The sequence below is a fragment of the Rhinoraja longicauda genome, chromosome 8 (genome assembly GCF_053455715.1).
Source record: "Rhinoraja longicauda isolate Sanriku21f chromosome 8, sRhiLon1.1, whole genome shotgun sequence".
NCBI lineage: Eukaryota > Metazoa > Chordata > Chondrichthyes > Rajiformes > Arhynchobatidae > Rhinoraja > Rhinoraja longicauda.
This window is the reverse complement of record NC_135960.1, coordinates 61,756,021-61,776,145: the sequence shown is the minus strand read 5'-3', so window position 1 is coordinate 61,776,145 and position 20,125 is coordinate 61,756,021. Positions and strand designations below refer to the sequence as shown.

The 20,125-nt window shown below is 41.9% G+C and overlaps 1 protein-coding gene across 1 annotated transcript in view; it reads left to right on the top strand.

Annotated features, from left to right (window-relative positions):
- The window catches only part of stat4 (signal transducer and activator of transcription 4), a 98,934-nt gene extending 91,622 nt beyond the window's left edge, over positions 1–7,312 (top strand). The window contains exons 20-23 of the mRNA XM_078404122.1: positions 819–958; positions 6,130–6,321; positions 6,639–6,702; positions 6,789–7,312. Of these exons, the coding sequence (XP_078260248.1) occupies positions 819–958; positions 6,130–6,321; positions 6,639–6,702; positions 6,789–6,921 (529 nt within the window). The 3' untranslated portion in view covers positions 6,922–7,312. The remainder of the gene's footprint in view (positions 1–818; positions 959–6,129; positions 6,322–6,638; positions 6,703–6,788) is intronic.
- The last annotated feature ends 12,813 nt before the right edge of the window (positions 7,313–20,125 follow it).

The following is a 20,125-nucleotide window of genomic DNA, read 5'->3' as shown; positions in this document are numbered from 1 at the left end:
AATTCATGTGGAGTGCAGTCCAAGAGAAAGGATTAGTAGCCCAGCTGAAAACCAGGGGACATGACTTGAAGACTGAAAAAAAAAAACTATTTTAAAGTCGCAATTTTTAAACAATGGATGGTAGAAGAGGATTCCATTGGGACTTTCGAAGGAGAATTGAATTAAGGCATGAATAAAATAAATGATGCAGGGATGGGGAGGGGAATAGGTTGAGCTGTATTACTTTTTCAGAAATCCGCAGTCATAAAAGGTTAACTATTTCTGATTCAATGGGATATCCCATGTGGAAAACATTTAGCTTCTGCTCATACATGCGGAGTATGTATGAAGAAGGGTCTGGACCCGAAACATCACCCATTCCTTCTCTCCTGAGATGCTGCCTGACCCGTTGAGTTACTCCAGCATTTTGTGATACCTTCGATTTCAACCAGCATCTGCAGTTATTTTCCTAATGCATGCGGAGTGGGCAGTTGTGCGAGTTGGTTGGTTTTAGCTCTTAAAGTTATGATTACACATACATATTTCTTATTAAGCACAGTAATAACATAGTTATTTCCTTTATTACCACACTGTAGTTACTGGGCATACTCTGAACAATTCACAAGGCCATTGACTGTTCCTGAAAGAAAAAGCTTTAATATAGCATAGCAATAATATAAGATAACAAAATTGCAGTACCATACTTCAACGAGAATCATCACCAGGTTGAGGAAAGGAACATAGAAAACATCAAAAACATTTAAAAAAAGGAAATGTGTAGCTTTATACCATGGAGTACCATTGTTATGTAACCTTTTCTAAATCGCATGTTTCTTCAGGTATATTGTGGGATTTGTGAGTAAGGAGAAGGAACGTGCTTTATTGAAGGACAAACCATCTGGCACGTTTTTGTTGCGGTTCAGTGAAAGTAGCAGAGACGGTGCCATTACTTTTACCTGGGTGGATCGATCGGAGAATGGTGAGCTTCTATTGGGTTTCCATTACGGTCAGCCAAGATCAAAGTCAAAACCTCTGTCAGAATCATGGTCATACAGCACAAAAACGGCCCCTTCAGCTCATTATGTCCATGCCAACAATCGTGAACATCTATACTAATCCCATTTACCACCACTTGATCTGTAGCCTTCAATAACTTTGTGATTTATCTGAACACCTAGACACGTAAATATTGTGAGACTTAAATATCTGTGTTCACCAACATCTCTGGCAATGCATTCAGATTCTAGCCATCCTCTTGGTGAAAGAATTCATTGTCAGATATCTTCTTAACCCCCTAACGCTTTAATCTTAACCCTAAATTTAGTTTAGTTTAGAGATACAGCGTGGAAACAGGCATTACGGCCCACATTCCATGCCGACCAATGATTACCCCTACACTAGATCTATCCTACACCCACAGGAACAACTTACAGAAGCCAATTAACTTACAATTCCACACGTCTTTGGGGTGTGGGAGGAAACCAGAGCACCTGAAGGAAACCCACGTGGTCACAGGGAGAATGTGCAATCTCCTCAGAGATACCACCCGAGATCAGGGTCTCTGGCGCTGTGAGAAAGCAACTCTACCAGCTGCTGTTGAAGTAAAATTGAGTGGAGGTCTGCAAGCACCTGGACATGTTTCAGGATGATTATGGGAGGTTTGTGGAGAGTGGAACAGGGGAGACGGGTAAGAAGCACATTGGATTACTCAGGTCTAAATGCGACCAATATATGGGTATGGGTTTAAACAGCTGAGGAAGAGGTAAGTAGGTGATATCAAGTGGAATGCACAGACAATGTTAAAGCAGTTCTGTGCTCCAAAGGGCTGCATGTAACATCGAAGGCTTCCAAAAAATTGTTTCTTGAAAAATATCCAATGTGTAAATATATAACTAAAATAGTAATCGGGCCAGATTAATAAATAGACAACGTACTCAAATGTCAACAAAACAATGAGCCAACAGTTTTAATAACAGGAAGAAAAGCAGAGTCTGAAATACACAACATTTAGTTTGTCAAGTCTGTACTGACTATGTTAAAAAAAAAGTTGAGATTTGCCCCTCTCCAGGCATCCCTCCATAGCCCGACAATTTTATGATACATATCAATCTCCACTGTGAACGCAACGGTTGAATCTGCCTCCATTACCACTCTTGAGAGTACATTCCAGACTCTGACCATCCTCACCACCATTAGTCATACTTATGTTATTCATAATGTTCTTGTGCTACTCATTTCCTTTCCCTTCGATATAGACACTTCCACCAATGGAAACACATTCTACTTACTCAGTCTATTCATATCATATCATATCATATCATATATCTACAGCCGGAAACAGGCCTTTTCGGCCCTCCAAGTCCGTGCCGCCCAGCGATCCCCGCACATTAACACTATCCTACACCCACTAGGGACAATTTTTACATTTACCCAGCCAATTAACCTACATACCTGTACGTCTTTATATTCAATTTATGAATATAAATATCTCTCTTTACTTCCCCTCATCATCTCCCCACTCCAGTGAAAACAGTCCTTTTTTTCCAGACCAAAGTATTTTTTTTCCGTGCTGTATCTCTAAACTAAACTAAACTAAGCCATCCATCGAAACAAAGTGCTGCATCCATGGGATTAAGTTAGTGACTATCTCCTGCATCCTTCTTAAACCCATTATAGTATCATGTATCTACACACTGTAAACGGCTCAATTGTAATCATTTATTGTCCTTCTGCTGACTGGTTAGCACACAACGAATGGTTTTCACTGTACACGTGATAATAAACTAAACTGTACTGTACTGTATATCTTTCCTAAAGTGTGGCACACAAAATTAGACGTACTATTCCAACCTTGGCCAAGATTTTTTTTTATATAAAGATTTCCTTGCTTTTGTACTCTGTGCTTCGACTTTTAAAGTTCAATACATAGGATACTTTTTTTAAATATTTTTTTCCAACCTGCCACTTTCAGGGAATTCTACACATATACCCATCAATTTCTCGGTTCTTGTACCCTTTTTAGAATGCTGCCTCCTAGCTTATATTGCCTCTTCTCAATTCTTCCTTCCAAAATTTAACAGTTCATATTTCCCATCATTAAACTTCATCTACCGACCATCTGCCCATCCCCATCGGTGTGGCTTCCTTTAAAGGCGGATCCCTTTAAAATCCGCAACTATGTCACCAAGTTTTATGTCATTGAACAAATTTGGAAATTGTGCCTACTGTACCATGTCCAAGTCATTAATATCGAAAGAAAATATCTAGACCAAAGATACTCGAGGAGTAAGAGAGACCACTCGACCCTAAAAACCGTAGTATGTCATGGTGCCATTTTAGTAGGCAGAAACTTGTAGAAACATTTAAAAAGAAAACTAACAAAAATCTGTGAATTGATAGATGAGATATATTCTGCATTTTAATGGTATCATCACACATACTGTTCCCCCAAAACACTGATTACACTGTGAGGGGCACAGCGAACGGCGGGTTTTGCCTACTAAAATGGCGGAAGTTACGCTCCTTTGCGTACTACACTTCAGTATAGGCGCTTTCAACAGAGTGGTCCATCTTGTTCCTCTAGTCACCGAAACGTCACCCATTCCTTCTCTCCCGAGATGCTGCCTGACCTGCTGAGTTACTCCAGCATTTTGTGAATAAACACCTTCGGTTTGTACCAGCATCTGCAGTTATTTTCTTATACTACTTGTTCCTCGAGTATCTTTGATCTAGATCCCACACTTACAGAACTGCTCTGAATGCCTCCCTCCAGTCTCCAACTTCTGTCACTTAGTTGTATGTGACAGTATGGTGTATCCTTACTGTTTCGATGTGTTTATGCTTTATTTTTAATTGTTAACTGTATGTTTGTGTTGTCATTTGTGAGCGGAGCACCAAGGCACATTCCTTGTATATGCATACTTGGCCAATAAACTTATTCATTCATTCATTCATTCATTCATTAGCTTATTTTCTATCCTGACTACAATCCGCCCTTCTATCCCAAAGCCTTCAATCTTGGTAAAAAACCCAATATGTGGTATATCATTAACCTTTTGGACATGCAGTGGTGTTTCCTCAAGCTTGCATTGGACCTCATTATAAGAGACCGATCGGAAGTGGAATGGAGAATTAAAGAGGCATAATTATTGATTTAACACAATAAATAAAGAATTAATTAACAAATAAGATGCTTGATGCAAGCTTGAGGACCAGCACCCCATCTTCCATCCGGGCACATTGCAGTCTTCTGAACTTAATATTGATTTCTACAGCTTCAGGTAACTTGAATTCTATGCCTGGATAAGTCCTCCATTTGTGATATTGGCTCCACTTGTTTGGTTTATTTTGCTTTTTTTTTTTCTCTTTCTCTTTCACTGGAAATGCAAGACATGCCCAACCTGGGCTGTTGTGCGCGTCCTCCTGATCTGCACTTTTAAATCCTTTTTTTTTTGTCAAATAAAAGTGCTGTGGGAACTCCAGCGGCTCAGGAGCCTCTGTGGAGGAAATGGACGTTTTGCGTCAGGATATCAAACATCATATGTGCATTCCCAGCACAGGTGCTGCCTGAACCACCGAGTTTCGCCAGCGCTTTGTGTTTTCATCAAGATTCCAGCATCTGCAGTTCCACATGTCACCTCCAGCACTTGGGGGTTTTTTGCTCAAGATTCCAACATCTGCAGTTTCTTGTGTCTCCATTTTTTGTCTATGTTTTTCTGTCTATATTTTACACCCTCTCAATGCTCTCAGTCACTCAGTGACTAAATAACCTTGTTTATAGCTTATCCCCACGGTTAATCCGGGTTTTACACTTAGAATCATTCTCCTCCCCCCCTCCTGGTGACAGCTCATCAAACTTCCTGCCTCCTTCCCTGTTCTGACAAAGGATATTTGACCCGAAACTTTAGTACCATTTCTGTTCTCATCCTTGCTATCTGACCTGCTGAGTAAGAAGGGCCTTGACCCGAAACATCACCCATTCCTTCCCTCCAGAGATGCTGCCTGTCCCGCTGAGTTATTCCAGCATTTTATGTCTATCTTCGGTGTAAATCAGCATTTGCAGTTCCTTCCTACACATTTCCAGTATTTTTCAGTTTTCATTTGAGATTTCCAGCATCTACCGTTTTTTAAATGAGTCTGTTAGCTAGACATCCCAATAGTTTGATTTAAAAGGATGATTTATTTGATACTTCTATTTTATTATAGACTAGACCAAGTGGACCCATTGGGCCCAAACCTCTCCTACATTGGTGCAGCACCCTCTCCTCCCCCACTCCCTCCTCCCCTTTCCCCCCTCCCTCCCTCCCTTCCTCCCCTCCCCCTCCTCCCCTCCCCCTCCCCCTCCCTCCACCTCCCCTCCTCCTCCCTTCCCCTCCCCCTCCCGCTCCCCTTCCCCTCCCCCCACTCCATCTGAATCCCCATTATCTCCCTCCCCCTCCCTCCACCCCCTCCCTCCACCCCCTTCCCCTCCCCATTCCCACCCTTCCCCCCACACTCCATCCCCCTCAACCCCCCTCCCTTCTCCTCTCCTCCTCCCCCTCCCTCCCTCCTCCCTTATCCCTCTCCCTTCTCCCCCCTCCCCTCCCTTCCCCCTTATCCCCTCTCCCTTCTCCCCCCTTCCTCCCTCCCTCATCCCCCTCCCTCCCCCACTCCCTCCCTCCCTAGGAGATAGATTTAAATTTTTAAATGTGAATAACTTTAAATATATAACACCAATTTCAATGAAACTTCTTCCATTAGCACCAAAAGGACGATTGTGAGTAAGGTGGGCCTAAAATTGTTGCGCTATCGTGTACCGTTTTAGCTGTAGTTCAGGAACAAACAAAAAACAAAAGAGAGTTTTAGTATATAGATTGCACAAGATGTTGCTAGCTATTGCAACCTACAAAAGCAAATTAAACTCCAAAGTGGGTACATTATTTTTTTTAACAATAAAAGGGCTCTGAACTATTTCCTGTGATATTATTAGATTTTTTTTTAATTGAATAGTATTTGCACTGTTTTCCCCTTAGAACGTTTTGTCGAAATGTATATCAGATTGATGCACTGAATGTCTGTATTTAAAATATTATTCCATACATGAAAGCTTATTTCATTTTTTATGTCATGCTACACTAACAATCTGAGTTTAATCATTTATTGTTGTTTTAGGAGAAATGAAATTTCACTCAGTGGAACCATATTCCAAGAGCCAGTTATTAGCAGTTCCTTTGCCTGACATTATCCGTGACTACAAAGTAATGGTGGCCGAGAATATTCCAGAAAACCCACTGCAGTACCTATACCCTGATATACCAAAGGATAAAGCTTTCGGGAGGCATTACTATAATAAGCCAAAGGAAGGTCGGTATCACAACTACTGGCATTATTAGAAAATTATTAGTGTCTCTAAATAGTTATGTCAGTTTAGTAACCGAGTCAGAAAATAACAATTACATCTGCTATTATTTCTTTTAACACATCATTAACTAAAGGCTTTCAACATATCAGCTTTGCCTGGCTGGTTTTCGTGCACTAATAAAGGCAAAAAACTTTCCATGTAACTAAATTAAATAACATAGACTCATTAAACAATCTAAGATTCAGTTTAGCCCCAATAAAACAATAATCATCTCAAGTTTCTGAAATGCTGAAACTAATGTGTATATTTTTTTAAACAGTTTCTGAACCTACGGTGACAGAGAAAGGCTACATTTACTCAAGGTTTATCCCATTCTCTGAATTGTAAGTGTGTGCAGCCAATTAATTCATTTGGGTTTCTTTAACAAAATAATGTGTTGAGCTAACCATTAATTTGTTGTATCTTTCAGTCCGAACGCGTCCACGGCTCCAGTATCCTCATCTGACTTACTTCCTATGTCACCGGGTGTATATGCTGAACTGAAACAGCAGCTAAGTCCAGCAGAAATCGAGACCGCCGTATGTTTTGAAGCAATGATTTAAAACTAATCTCCAGAACTCTATTCAGAAATTCTAATACGACAAACTCTTTATAACCTACACATTTTTGTTAGTGCTTAATATCAAGGGAAGTTAAAGACTTTTTTTGTAAAAAAGTATTCTGGAATATTAAGCAAGAATATGAATTGCAGATATAACTATGGTTGTAGATAAGTATTCCAGATTAATTACGTACAGTGAGCTTTTATTGCATCCAAGTCAGTGCTGGCTACACTTGCTAAGGTTGCCTTCAGCACCACACAAGGAGATCTATACATTACCATTTGAACACAGGCTCAGAACTCACACCACCCAAGACTAATGTTTTTCTGAAGGGGCTGCTCCTCAAGTTCTGGCTCCATTTTAGCCCTACACTTTTAATTTTTGGGCACTCGGTACAGAGGGGGGAGGGTCGGGAGGGAGGAGGGGGTCTCCCTGTCGGTCTGCTCCTGGGCCTGGCCAAGATGGCCATCCGTGGGTCCAGGCAGCGGGTAGTCGACGGTCTCACAGAGGTTGGCTGCCTACCCCTGTTCCGGGCTTACGTCCGTGCACGCGTGTCCCTGGAGAGGGATCACGCGGTGTCCACGGGGACTCTGGAGGCCTTCCGTGAACGCTGGTCGCCGCGGGGGGTCGAATGTATTGTTAACAGAGATGGCGGAATTTTAATGTGATAATTGTTTATTTTGTAAACTGCCGATACAGGCGGCTTTTGTTTGATCACATTTTGCTTAGTATGTTTGTCTGTTTTTCTTTGGAATAAAACTTTTATATATTAAAAAAAAAAGAGAAAAAAAGACTAATGTTTAATATAATGAGAGAGCAAACAGCAATATTGATCACAGGGGTGAAATGTAATAGCTTTATGTTGCAATAATACTTACAGTAACATTGAATATCTCATTTAGTCATTTGTGACAAGGTCATCAGCCATTACAAATTATGTCTGAAGAAGGGTCTAAATCCAAAACCTCACCCATTCCTTCTCTCCTGAGATGCTGCCTGACCCGCTGAGTTACTCCAGCATTTTGTGATACCTTCAATTTGTACCAGCATCTGCAGTTATTTTCCTCCACTGTTACAAATTATGTGATCACTTGATCGTGAAGGGAGCATAGAAATAAAATTAGAAATGTCGTTCTGAGCTGTTAACTACACAAAAATTAATATATTAACAGAACATACTCTTTAAAAGAACATTTGAGGTTTGTGTTAATGATCTGCTCATACTTGCCAAGTTTGTTTGAAAGCCTTTCTTCTTGGTAACATTTGGCAGATTTGCAGTAGAATAGTTCAGGAATCTTGAAAGAGATGATGCAACAGTATTTTCCCCATTGTATTCTTAATCAGTATCAGTTATTCTTGTACCTGTTTTTTTAAGAGTTATATTTTCATTAGCAACAAGTTTTAATTTATTGTATTTGTGAAATGGAACTGTCTTAACAGAACACATAAATATGTAAAGTCATTTGAAATATGCAGGTCACTTTCAATTTAAGATCAAAGCAGAGTTTCTGAAATAATACACATTAATTGGGCCGTGAATATGGGGCTCTACTCACTGCCATTATTATTTCATAAGAAAGAGTATATCGTATTTGTTTTTTATTTTTTATTAAATCTTAGCAAATATGTTTGAAGACAAAGATTTTTCTTACATGGCTTGTATACACTGGAATTTAGACGGATGAGAGGGGATCTTATCAAAACATATAAGATTATTAAGGGGTTGGACACGTTAGAGGCAGGAAACATGTTCCCAATGCTGAGGGAGTCCAGAACCAGGGGCCACAGTTTAAGAATAAGGGGTAGGCCATTTAGAACGGAGATGAGGAAAAACGTTTTCAGTCAGAGAGATGTAAATCTGTGAAATTCTCTGCCTCAGAAGGCAGTGGAGGCCAATTCTCTGAATGCATTCAAGAGAGAGCTAGATAGAGCTCTTAAGGATAGCGGAGTCAGGGGATATGGGGAGAAGGCAGGAACGGGGTACTGATTGATAATGTTCAGCCATGATCACATTGAATGGTGGTGCTGGCTCAAAGGGCCGAATGGCCTACTCCTGCACCTATTGTCTATTGTCTTTTGTTTTGTACCGAACTGTTTAAGAATTTATAGATTATAATTTGCTATTCGGTAAGTTTAAAGTCACCACATGTCTTTTCATTTTAATCTAAGTTATATATTTTTTACAAATTCCTCCATAGTTCCTAATCAGTTTGCACTGTCAGAATTTTAAAAGTGTATGTTATCTGTTGATTACAATGTGGAACAATATCCTTGATTTAATGTTACACAAACTTACCACATCCCCCTACCCCCTCCTTTAATTTTTACCATTCATTGTTATTATGACAAATACATTTGCATTTCTGTGATGGTATATAATTGCAAGAAAAATATATTTGTTAATGATTTTGAATCAATAATATTGTTTTTTTTTGAACATTTCACACTCAATCCATAAATAAGTTGATTAAAGATTCAAAAGATTCTATTTAAATTTCATCATGAGATTTTGTACATCAGTTTAGTTTAGAGATATAGCGTGGAAACAGGCCCTTCGGCCCACCGAGTCTGCACTGACCTGCGATCTCCGCACATTTACACTATCCTACACACATTGGGGACAATTTCAAACCTACATACCTGTACATCTTTGGGGTGTGGGAGGAAACCGAAGATCTCGGAGAAAACCCACGCAGTCACGGGGAGAAAATACAAACTCCGTACAGACAGCACCCATAGTCGGGATTGAACCCGGGTATCCAGCACTGTAAGGAAACAACACTACCGCTGCCACTTAAAAAGAGTAAAATTCGTCCAAGCCTTAACCAGCTGTCCAGCAGAACTATGCCCCAACGTTATACCATATTGAATCAGGTTGCCGCAATACCTGATTGGACATCAGGTTGGGCATCTTACAATCCAGCAGTATGAATATTGACTTCTCTAACTTCAAGTAAAGGGCCTGTCCCACTTAGGCGATTTTTTAGCCGACTGCCGGCGACAGTCAAAGTCGTAGCAGATCGCCAAAATTTTCTTTTACCCGACGACAATGACCACGACAATGCCGAGTCAGGTCGAGATTACACCGTCTTCGGAAACATCGCGAAATTCACATGCTGTCAATGCTTCTCTGGCATACTGATTTTCGCTGAAATCACTGACAAGTCGGTAAGTACTTGAGAGTTTTGAAATATAACATCTTGCCCGGGTTACTTGAAAACTAAGTTTCACGGTAACAAAGCATAAACTGGATTGCCTTCCAGTTTACTAATAGCAGTATTAAGAAATTTAATTGTAAAAGTGGTTAAATGGATTTTTGTGATGAGTGTGGGCATTCTTTGAAAATGTACGGGAGATGCATATCTGGTTTCTGGGTTGCATATCTGGGCTGGAAGCCTACTTTAAATGTAATAGCTGATCGCCATAAACATTGCGAAAATTCCCACGCTTACCTGACTGTCAAACTGTCGCCTCCAATCTACCTGTCAAATGTCCTGACGGTAAATAAATTGGTTAAACACAAGTATTTTATGGTATCTTCAAATGACTTTACTTAATTTAATATTACGTGCTTCTAAATGCATCTAAGAGAACCTAGCAAACCTGGGGACAGCATGCAACAGCGCCCGCAATAAGCAACGATACCTGGCGACAAGCCAGCTGTCGCCGAGAAATTTCACTCCAGTTGATTTCTCAGCGATGCGCTGAGATCCATTACGATTCTTGGAAGACTCCTCATGATCATGCCCGCGACACCCCGGCGAACTGTTGGTGACAGCTAGTCGCCGGCAGTCGCCTTAAAATCGCCTAAGTGGGACAGGCCCTTAAACCTTGCTCTCTCTCCCTCTCCATCCCTCCTCCATCCTAGCTCTCTGACCAGTCTGACTGTCACCCGATTAAATTTTATCTTTGTATGCTTCGTTGTCACCTTCCCCAAGCTAACAATGATCTATTCTACATTTTCCTTGAACGTCATCCCCTTTGATGCCTCCTTTTCACATCTTACCCTTCCATATCTCTGTGTCTCCCTCTCCCCTGACTCTTAGTCTCGACCCTAAATGTCACCCATTCCTTCTCTCCAGAGTTGCTGCCTGTCCCGCTGAGTTACTCCAGCATTTTGTGTCTACCTACAATTATGGTTGCCAACTGTATTAGCCGGGACATCCCGAATTTTGGGTTAATTTGGTTTGTCCCGCCCTTGTCCTGTATTAGTAGGGTTGCCAACTTCCTCATTCCAAATACCTCCCGCGCCCCACATGACCTTGTGAAAGAAAATGCATGAATTTTATTTTTTCAAAGTTTTTTAACAAAGTACATTTTTTAAAAACTTATCGAGCTCCTCACCATCCATCAACCCATGGCCTGATGCAATTGCCTCCATCCACAATTTGCTTATCTAATCTCTCCCCTTCCCCCCCCCCCCCCCCCCCCCCCCATACTGTCCCCTCCCCTCACCACACCACACAAACCTCAGCTGCTGAATCTTCATTCCAACCTCTTCCAATCTTCAGGCATTTAGCTACAGGGCATCCTGAATACAATGTTGACTATCCTAATACAGTCTTTTTCTCCAATTAATTAATTTAGTTTAGTTTATTTGTTGACACGTGTACCGAGGTACAGTGAAAAGCTTTTGTTTGCCTGCTATCCAGTCAAAGAAAAGACTATACATGATTACAAACAAACTGTCCACATTGCACAGATGTAAGGGAAGAACATTTAGTACAAGATAATGTCCGATAAAAATAGTTCAAAGGTCTCCAATGAGGTAGATGGAAGGTCAGGACCACACTCTAGCTGATGAGAGGACCATTCAGTTGCCTGATAACAGCTGGAAAGAAACTGTCCCTGAATCTGGAGATATGCATTTTCTTGTCTGATTTTCTTGTCTGATGCACCTCTTTGTCTGATGAAAGAGGGGAGAAGAGGGAGCGACCAGGGTGAGGATGGTGTTAAGGGCCTTGATTATGTTAAGGGCCTTTCCGAAGTAGTGTGAAGTGTAAATGGAGCCGATTGAAGGTAGTTGGTTTGCGTGATGGTCTGGGCTACACCCACAACTCTCTATAATTGCTTAATGTATTGTATGCTGTTCCTAAACCATGCTGTGATACATCCCAATAAAATGCTTTCTACGACTCGTCTGTTGAGGTTGGGGTGAGGGTTGATTGGCCAAACTTCCTAAGCCTTCTCCGAACGTGGAGGCATTGGTGTGCTTTCTTGGCCATAGCTTTGACGTGGCTGGTCCTGGACAAAATTATATTTATTCCTAGGAACTTGAAGCTCTCGACCACCTCTTCTTTGGCATCATCAGTGTATACCAGGATACGTGTACTGCTTTGCTTCCTGGACTTAACATCGCCCGGTGCGGCTTGGCCGCGGGGCCATCCATCGCCCGATGCGGCTCGGCCGCGGGGCCTAACATCGCCCGGTGCGGCTCGGCCGCGGGACTTAGCTGCGCACGGCTCGGTCGCGGGGCCTTCCATCGCCCGGTTCGGCCGCGAGACGTCTCAGCGCCCGGTGCAACTCGGCCGCGGGGACTTCCATCCCCTTGCGGGGACTGTGCGGGTCTGTCGGGGACGAGCTGTCTGTCCGTGGGGAAGAGAGTGGAAGTTTTGTTGCCTCCATCACAGTGAGGGGGTGTTTGGAGTCACTGTGATGGATGTTTGTGTTGGGGTCATGTGTCTTGTGTTCTTTTTTGTGTGTGACTGCTATGTAGTTTCGTTCGGTACCTTGGTACCGAATGACAAATAAAGCTCTGTTGAACTGTTGAACTGTTGAAGTCAATCACCATCTCCTTTGTCTTGTTGATACACAGGGAGAGGTTGTTGTCTTGGCACCAAGTTACAAGGTTCTCAATTTCCTTTCTATATTCTGTCTCGTCATTATTTGACATCCGGCCCATTATGGTGGTGCCATCTGCAAACTTGTAGGTTGAGTTGGATTGGTATTTGGCCACATAGTCGTGAGTGTATAAAGAGTGTAGTAAGGGGCTGAGACCATATCCTTGCGGGTCACCAGTGTCACTTTTACAAGTCAGAGAATGGGAAACTGCAATGTATAAATTACGATTATCACAAGGACAAGGGTAGTGGTGAGGACATGTTTAATCTTTAAACCTAATTTAAATCTTTAAATCTTAAAGATTTAAGATCTTTAAATCTTAAATTTAAAAATCTTAAATTTCTTTAGATTTTTAATCCCAAAGGAAATTTCATGCCAAAATAGGTTTATTTTGACATGAGCTACTGTGCCCTCCTTAATGTTTGGGACAAAGACCCATCGTTTATTCATTTGCCTCTGTACTCCACAATTTGATATTTGTAATAGAAAAATCACATGTGGTTAAAGTGCACATTGTCAGATTTTATTAAAGGCCATTTTTATACATTTTTGTTTCACCATGTAGAAATTGCAGCAGTGTTTATACATAGTCCCCTCATTTCAGGGCACCATAATGTTTGGGACACGTGGCTTCACGGGTGTTTGTAATTGCTCAGGTGTGTTTAATTGCCTCTTGAATGCAGGTATAAGAGAGCTCTCAGCACCTAGTCTTTCCTCCAGTCTTTCCATCACCTTTGGAAACTTTTATTGCTGTTTATCAACATGAGGACCAAAGTTGTGCCAATGAAAGTCAAAGAAGCCATTATGAGACTGAGAAACAAGAATAAAACTGTTATAGAGACACCAGCCAAACATTAGGCTTACCAAAATCAACTGTTTGGAACATCATTAAGAAGAAAGAGAGCACTGGTGAGTTTACTAATCACAAAATTTTTATTTATTATAGAGAGAATTCTTCTGTCATCAGCTGTGGAGGTCTTCCTTGGGACTGGCAGGCCAAGGAAGACCTCCACAGCTGATGACAGAAGAATTCTCTCTATAATAAATAAAAATCTCCAAACTCCTGTCCGACAGATCAGAAACATTCTTCAGGAGTCGGGTATGGATTTGTCAATGACCACTGTCTGCAGAAGACTTCATGAACAGAAATACAGAGGCTACACTGCAAGATGCAAACCACTGGTTAGCCGCAAAAATAGGATGGCCAGGTTATTTATTTGCCTCTGTACTCCACAATTTGAGATTTGTAATAGAAAAAAATCACATGTGGTTAAAGTGCACATTGTCAGATTTTAATAAAGGCCATTTTTATACATTTTGGTTTCGCCATGTAGAAATTACAGCATTTTGCGAAGAAGTACTTAAAAGAGCAACCACAGTTCTGGAAAAATGTCTTGTGGACAGATGAGACAAAGATTAGCTTATATCAGAGTGATGGCAAGAGCAAAGTATGGAGGAGAGAAGGAACTGTCCAAGATCCAAAGCCTACCACCCCAACTGTGAAACACGGTGGTGGGGGTGTTATGGCCTGGGCATGTTTGGCTGCTGAAGGTACTGGCTCACTTATCTTCATTGATGACACAACTGCTGATGGTCATAGCATAATGAATTCTGAAGTGTGTATACACATCCTATCTGCTCAAGTTCAAACAAATGCTTCAAAACTCATTGGCCGGCGGTTCGTTCGACAGCAGGACAATGATCCCAAACATACTCCTAAAGCAACAAAGGAGTTTTTCAAAGCTAAAAAAGGTAAATTCTTGAGTGGCCATGTTAATCACCCGATCTGACCCCAATTGAGCATGCCTTTTATTTGTTGAAGAGAAAACCAAAGGGGACTAGCCCGTAAAATAAGCATAAGCTAAAGATGGTTGCAGAGCATCACCAGAGAAGACACCCAGTAACTGGTGATGTCCATGAATCACAGACTTCAAGCAGTCATTGCATGCAAAGGATATGCAACAAAATACTAAATATAACTATTCTCATTTACATGACATTGCTGTGTCCCAAACATTATGGTGCCCTGAAATGGAGGGACTATGTATAAACACTGCTGTAATTTCTACATGGTGAAACCAAAATGTATAAAAATGGCCTTTATTAAAATCTGACAATGTGCACTTTAACCACATGTGAATTGTTCTATTACAAATCTCAAATTGTGGAGTACAGAGGCAAATAAATAAATGATGGGCCCTTGGCCCAAACATTATGGAGGGCACTGTATATCAGGGTGACCAAAACTGAACATAATCCTCCAAATGCAGCCTCACCAAATGTGGCTTTCTGCAGATTCTAAGTGTGTGGGATGGGGAAATGGGCAGACAAGGGTTCCAGACCATCACAGTTTAGTCCCTCTTAATCTATCACCTTTCCTCATAAGCTCTTTGAAGAGGCTGGATAAAGATTCAACCTGAACTTTAGTTTGTGCTCAGGGACCTTTCAATATGCTGATCTGCAACACTTAGTCATAGACAACAACAAGTACTGGAAGACCAACAAATTCCTGTCAGAACAGTGTGTGTGGTTTACTAAGCTGAAGATGTTTATCTCGGCATGTGGCCCGACAGGGCACTGCATCCTGTGTTAGGAAGGATTGTGGAAACAATAGATGACAAGAAAGTATTTCACCATCAGGTTTAAGATGCTTGTGGTAATGCCTCATGTATGACCCGATCCCATTCCTGCTTTGCAGCAGTCACTCGATCATCTTCAGCTTTAGAAACCGAAACTGGGCAGCGGTTTCATAGATGTGAAATCTCCAACTCAGAGTAAAACCATCATTCCACTTTACATTTTATTGTTCACTAAAATTGAAAGGAATTGTACACAATGCATAATCCATTTTCTGGCGATCGTAGCTGAGCATCCACAATCCCACAAAGGACTATGTCCCGGACATAGTGGTCTGCGGCACTGGGGTTCCGCAGGGAACAGTGCTAGCTCCATTCTTGTTCACCCTGTACACTGTGGACTTCAGGCACAGCTCTGCAAACTCCTATCGACAGAAGTTCTCTGACGACTCTGCCATCGTCGGCCTCATCACAGGCGACGATGACAGGGCGTACAGAGAACTGATCAAGGAGTTTGTGGACTGGTGCCAGCGGAACTGCCTCTGGATCAACGCGGGGGAAACCAGGGAGATGGTGGTAGATTTCCGCAGGCGCAGCCATGTCCCCCCGACACCGGTGAACATCCAGGGAATGGACATCGGGAGGGTGGACTCTTATAAGTACCTGGGTGTTTACCTCAATAATAAATTGGACTGGACCGAAAACACCAATGAGCTATACAAAAAGGGCCAGAGCAGACTTTATCTGCTGAGGAGACTCAGGTCCTTTGGAGTGCAGGGGGCACTCCTAAGGACCAACTACAACACGGTGGTTGCATCAGCCATTTTCTATGGAGTGGTCTGCTGGAGCAGCAGCATCTCAGCGGTGGAAGGGAAGAGACTTGACAAGCTGGTCAGGAAGGCCAGCTCTGTCCTGGGATGCCCCCTCGACTCAGTGCAGGCGGTGGGAGAGAGGAGGATGATGGCAAAGCTAACATCGCTGCTGGACAACGACTCCCACCCCATGCAGGACACTGTCACTGCACTGAGTAGCTCCTTCAGTGACAGACTCCTTCACCCCAAGTGTGTGAAGGAGAGATATAGGATGTCCTTCCGTCCCGCTGCTGTGAGACTGCACAACCAGCACTGCTCCCAGCAGACGAGTCAACAGTAACAGTTAAGGAATACACAGTAAACTGATGACAATTTATCCTTGTCTTTACTTTTTTTTATAATGAATGATCTCTTGCTATCCACTTTGCTGCTGTAACACTGTAAATTTACCGGTGTAGGATGAATAAATGAATATATTATTATTATTAGTCTTGCTGCCTTAAACAAATACATGAAATGCCAATGAACTCCATTGATTAAAGTCAACGTCCTTGGGCTAAGAAGGGAAATAAACTACCATGGTTCCTGCTCTTCCTTATCATCCTGTTCCGATGGTAGTGAACATACACTATATTGGATTGTCAAGGCTGACTTCACTATTTTATTTACCTTATAACAAGACAACAGAAGAGCATTCAACTTATCAAGGCATGCGAACTCTCAAGGAAATTCTCAATAGTCCCATTTTCTTCCATCTGTGCAACTTATTTACATCACACACGCCCTTTAATTTATTCTCTCCAATAACTCTTCATTTTAAGTTTAACGCTTTCAAAGCTTATCCTCTTTTGAACAAAAGTAAGCAGAGATCAATAATGCAATATAATTGTGCCCACACAGAACTCTGTTCAGCTAGGCAATAAATAACAGCGCAGAGCTGTACTGTACTGCAAGATGCTCATTGCTCTGTGCATGAGCCATCAGCCAGAGACCTATTATGTGGATCTCAGATTCAGATTTCAAAGGAATGGTATCTATGGATTTGCAAGTCTAAGTCAGGTCACAACCTGGGGACAGATACACTGACTCTGAAAAAAATCATGAAAGCCAGCACATGGAATCTAATTAAAATCTTTAAAACCACAGCACAGAAACCATTGCAGCTGATTCTGAAATTGAAACTGAAAGCACTAGTCAGTTATGCACTATCATGGGCCACTCGGTTTTTGTTTGGTTCTGCTGCTCAAATAGAATCAGCTGTTGTTTACTTCTACCACTAAAGATCAAAATACTGAACACAAATGAGAAAGAACGCTAATTGAAACTCTCGTTTAGCTGCTAGGCTGGTTTGGTTAAGCTATTATCATCATCATATCATATCATCATATCATATACATACAGCCGGAAACAGGCCTTTTCGGCCCTCCAAGTCCGTGCCGCCCAGCGATCCCCGTACACTAACACTATCCTATACCCACTAGGGACAATTTTTACATTTACCCAGCCAATTAACCTACATACCTGTACGTCTTTGGAGTGATTACAACTATTGTTGTAATGTTTCCAAATGTTTTTGTTTATGCAGACAGAGTTATGGACAGGGGTTTAAAAATAAGTTATAATTGAGGTTTAACACCTGAAAAGAAATTGAAACTTAAAAACCACCAGCAAGGGATAAGAAGGCATTCACGTTGTAAGGTGGAATATAGAGGAAAATGTGTGGGAGAAGCAAAGCAAATAGAATTGAGGCACCAATGATTGCAGAATTTTAAGTAAAAACTATTTGTCCCTCCATTTTGACCTGAGCTTGGAGAGATCTTTCTGATCTTCATGGATCCCGAGTTGCACATCAGGTCATAAGGTCATAAGGAATAGGAGTAGAATTAGGCCATTTGGCCCATCAAGTCTACTCCGCCATTTAATCATGGCTGATCTATCTAGACCTCCTAACCCCATTCTCCTGTCATCTTCCCATAACCTCTAACACCCATACCAATCACATGTTAATAGTGAAGGATGAATCACACAATATCTTAATTGGTACCTCAAGGACAATGGTGATTTGCATCCACTCCAAACCTGCACATTCTCCAATGGCGTAACGCTGGACCTGCAGACACTGCCGCAGGTGGAGTAAGCGGACACTCGATGTTCCGTTTGGAAGGATTTGTACCCTTTCCACAATTTATACTAGGATTCTGTGTGATCCTGACACATGAACTCTCAGTGCCATCCCAAATGCACCCCCTCATTTTGAGCAGCCATGGGACCGGGATTCCTCTGAATTGGTGGAGATGACCTTTTTTTTCATGACAGCCTTGAATCACTTCATTTACTTCTTGACATGCACCATTACTCTCAGATGCTGAAATTGTGTGAAGGGGGCAAGAAGCTGGATGATCTCTATTTTGTGAATGATAAATTTTCAGCCCATTCTCTCATATGCTACAATGAAATGAGCTTGATTTCCAAACGTGCACAGGTAAATACTGCGGGTTAATGACAAATTGCATTGACCTGTGTTCTGGAATGAAGGCATCATAGTTCAAACAGTTCCCATTCATTCTGATGATTAGCTCCACTCTAGTGGTACTTCGTCGGAAGTGAGGTGAAGCATTGCAGCAAAAAAGATTGGGACTAGTGTTGAGGTAAGGAAACAGCCTTGCTTGGCACTAATCGGCATTGAGGTAGGGTGAGTTGGGAACCTATTGGTTAAAATTACGGTATGAATAACAGCAGGTAAGATGGAGATAGATTTTTGAAGGCAACCAAATTTGAGAATGATGTCCCATGATCCTCTCAATGGAGATAGGTAAAAAAAGCCCATGTATTGTGGTCAATTTTATTCGCTGATTTCTCTTGGAGTTGACATGCAGTTAAAAGATGTCCAATGTAACTCTCTTTAGATGGAATCTACATTAGAATTCAGGTTGCAGCCCTTTGGCTACTGGGATGATTCAGTTGAGGAGAATCTGACATTGACCTCCCCTGTGGCAGAAGGATGGAGATCCCTGTCTGGTTACCACAATGGGATTGGTATCTTTCCCATTGATGGTCATGGAGCAATATCCCTGAGATTCCATAACATGCCCTCTCCATCCCTGATGAGAGGGACGAGGCTGTGAATTTATGGCCTGGGTTCCTCTCTGTCGTGCTTTGGAACTTCAGCATTGATACTGTCTGCTTCTAACACCTTCTTGTTTTGAAGTTTAGAGAAAGAGCATGGAAACAGGCCCTTCAGTCCACCAAGTCCATGCTAACCATTGATCACCCGTACACGATTTCTATGTTATCCCACTTTTGCATCCTACACACTGGGGTCAAGGAAAGAGCGTTCACGTCGCGGCCCTGTTTCCACCACCACACACAAGAAGTACAAGAAGTGCAAGTCGCAATTGTAGTCAGATGCCGAGAAATGTGTTCAGCTCCTGCTGAACAATCTCTAATCTTGTGATGTGGACTCGATAAGAAGATCCTACACACTAGGTGCAATTTACAGAAGTTATTAACCTACAAACCTGGACGTCTTTGGAATGTGGGAGGAAACCTGGAATGTGGCACCTGGAGGAAATTCATATTGGCATGGGGAGAACGTACAAACTGCACAGACAGCACCCACAGTTAGGATTGAACCTGGGTCTCTGGCACTGTGAGACAGCAACTCTACCGCTGCGCCACTGTGTCGCCCTTGGTCAGAGTGCTGGTGAAGCAGGGCTACATTAGAATATGTGAAATAGAGTCAATAGTGCTCTGGTGATGCTGAATGCCTCGCTGCTCTTTATAAGTTCACCACTTCTTGGCTCTCAGTGAGAATGACTGTCATGTGTTTGGGCCGTAACTGAAAAACCTTTATTAATGTTGGTTATTAATGTTGTTGAACCGACTGTGTTTTTCCACCCACCATGTGTTCTTTTGGATATCAGTTCCCTGGTGGAACTCGGACTTCAGGTGGAACGACATCTTTGGCTTTGAAGC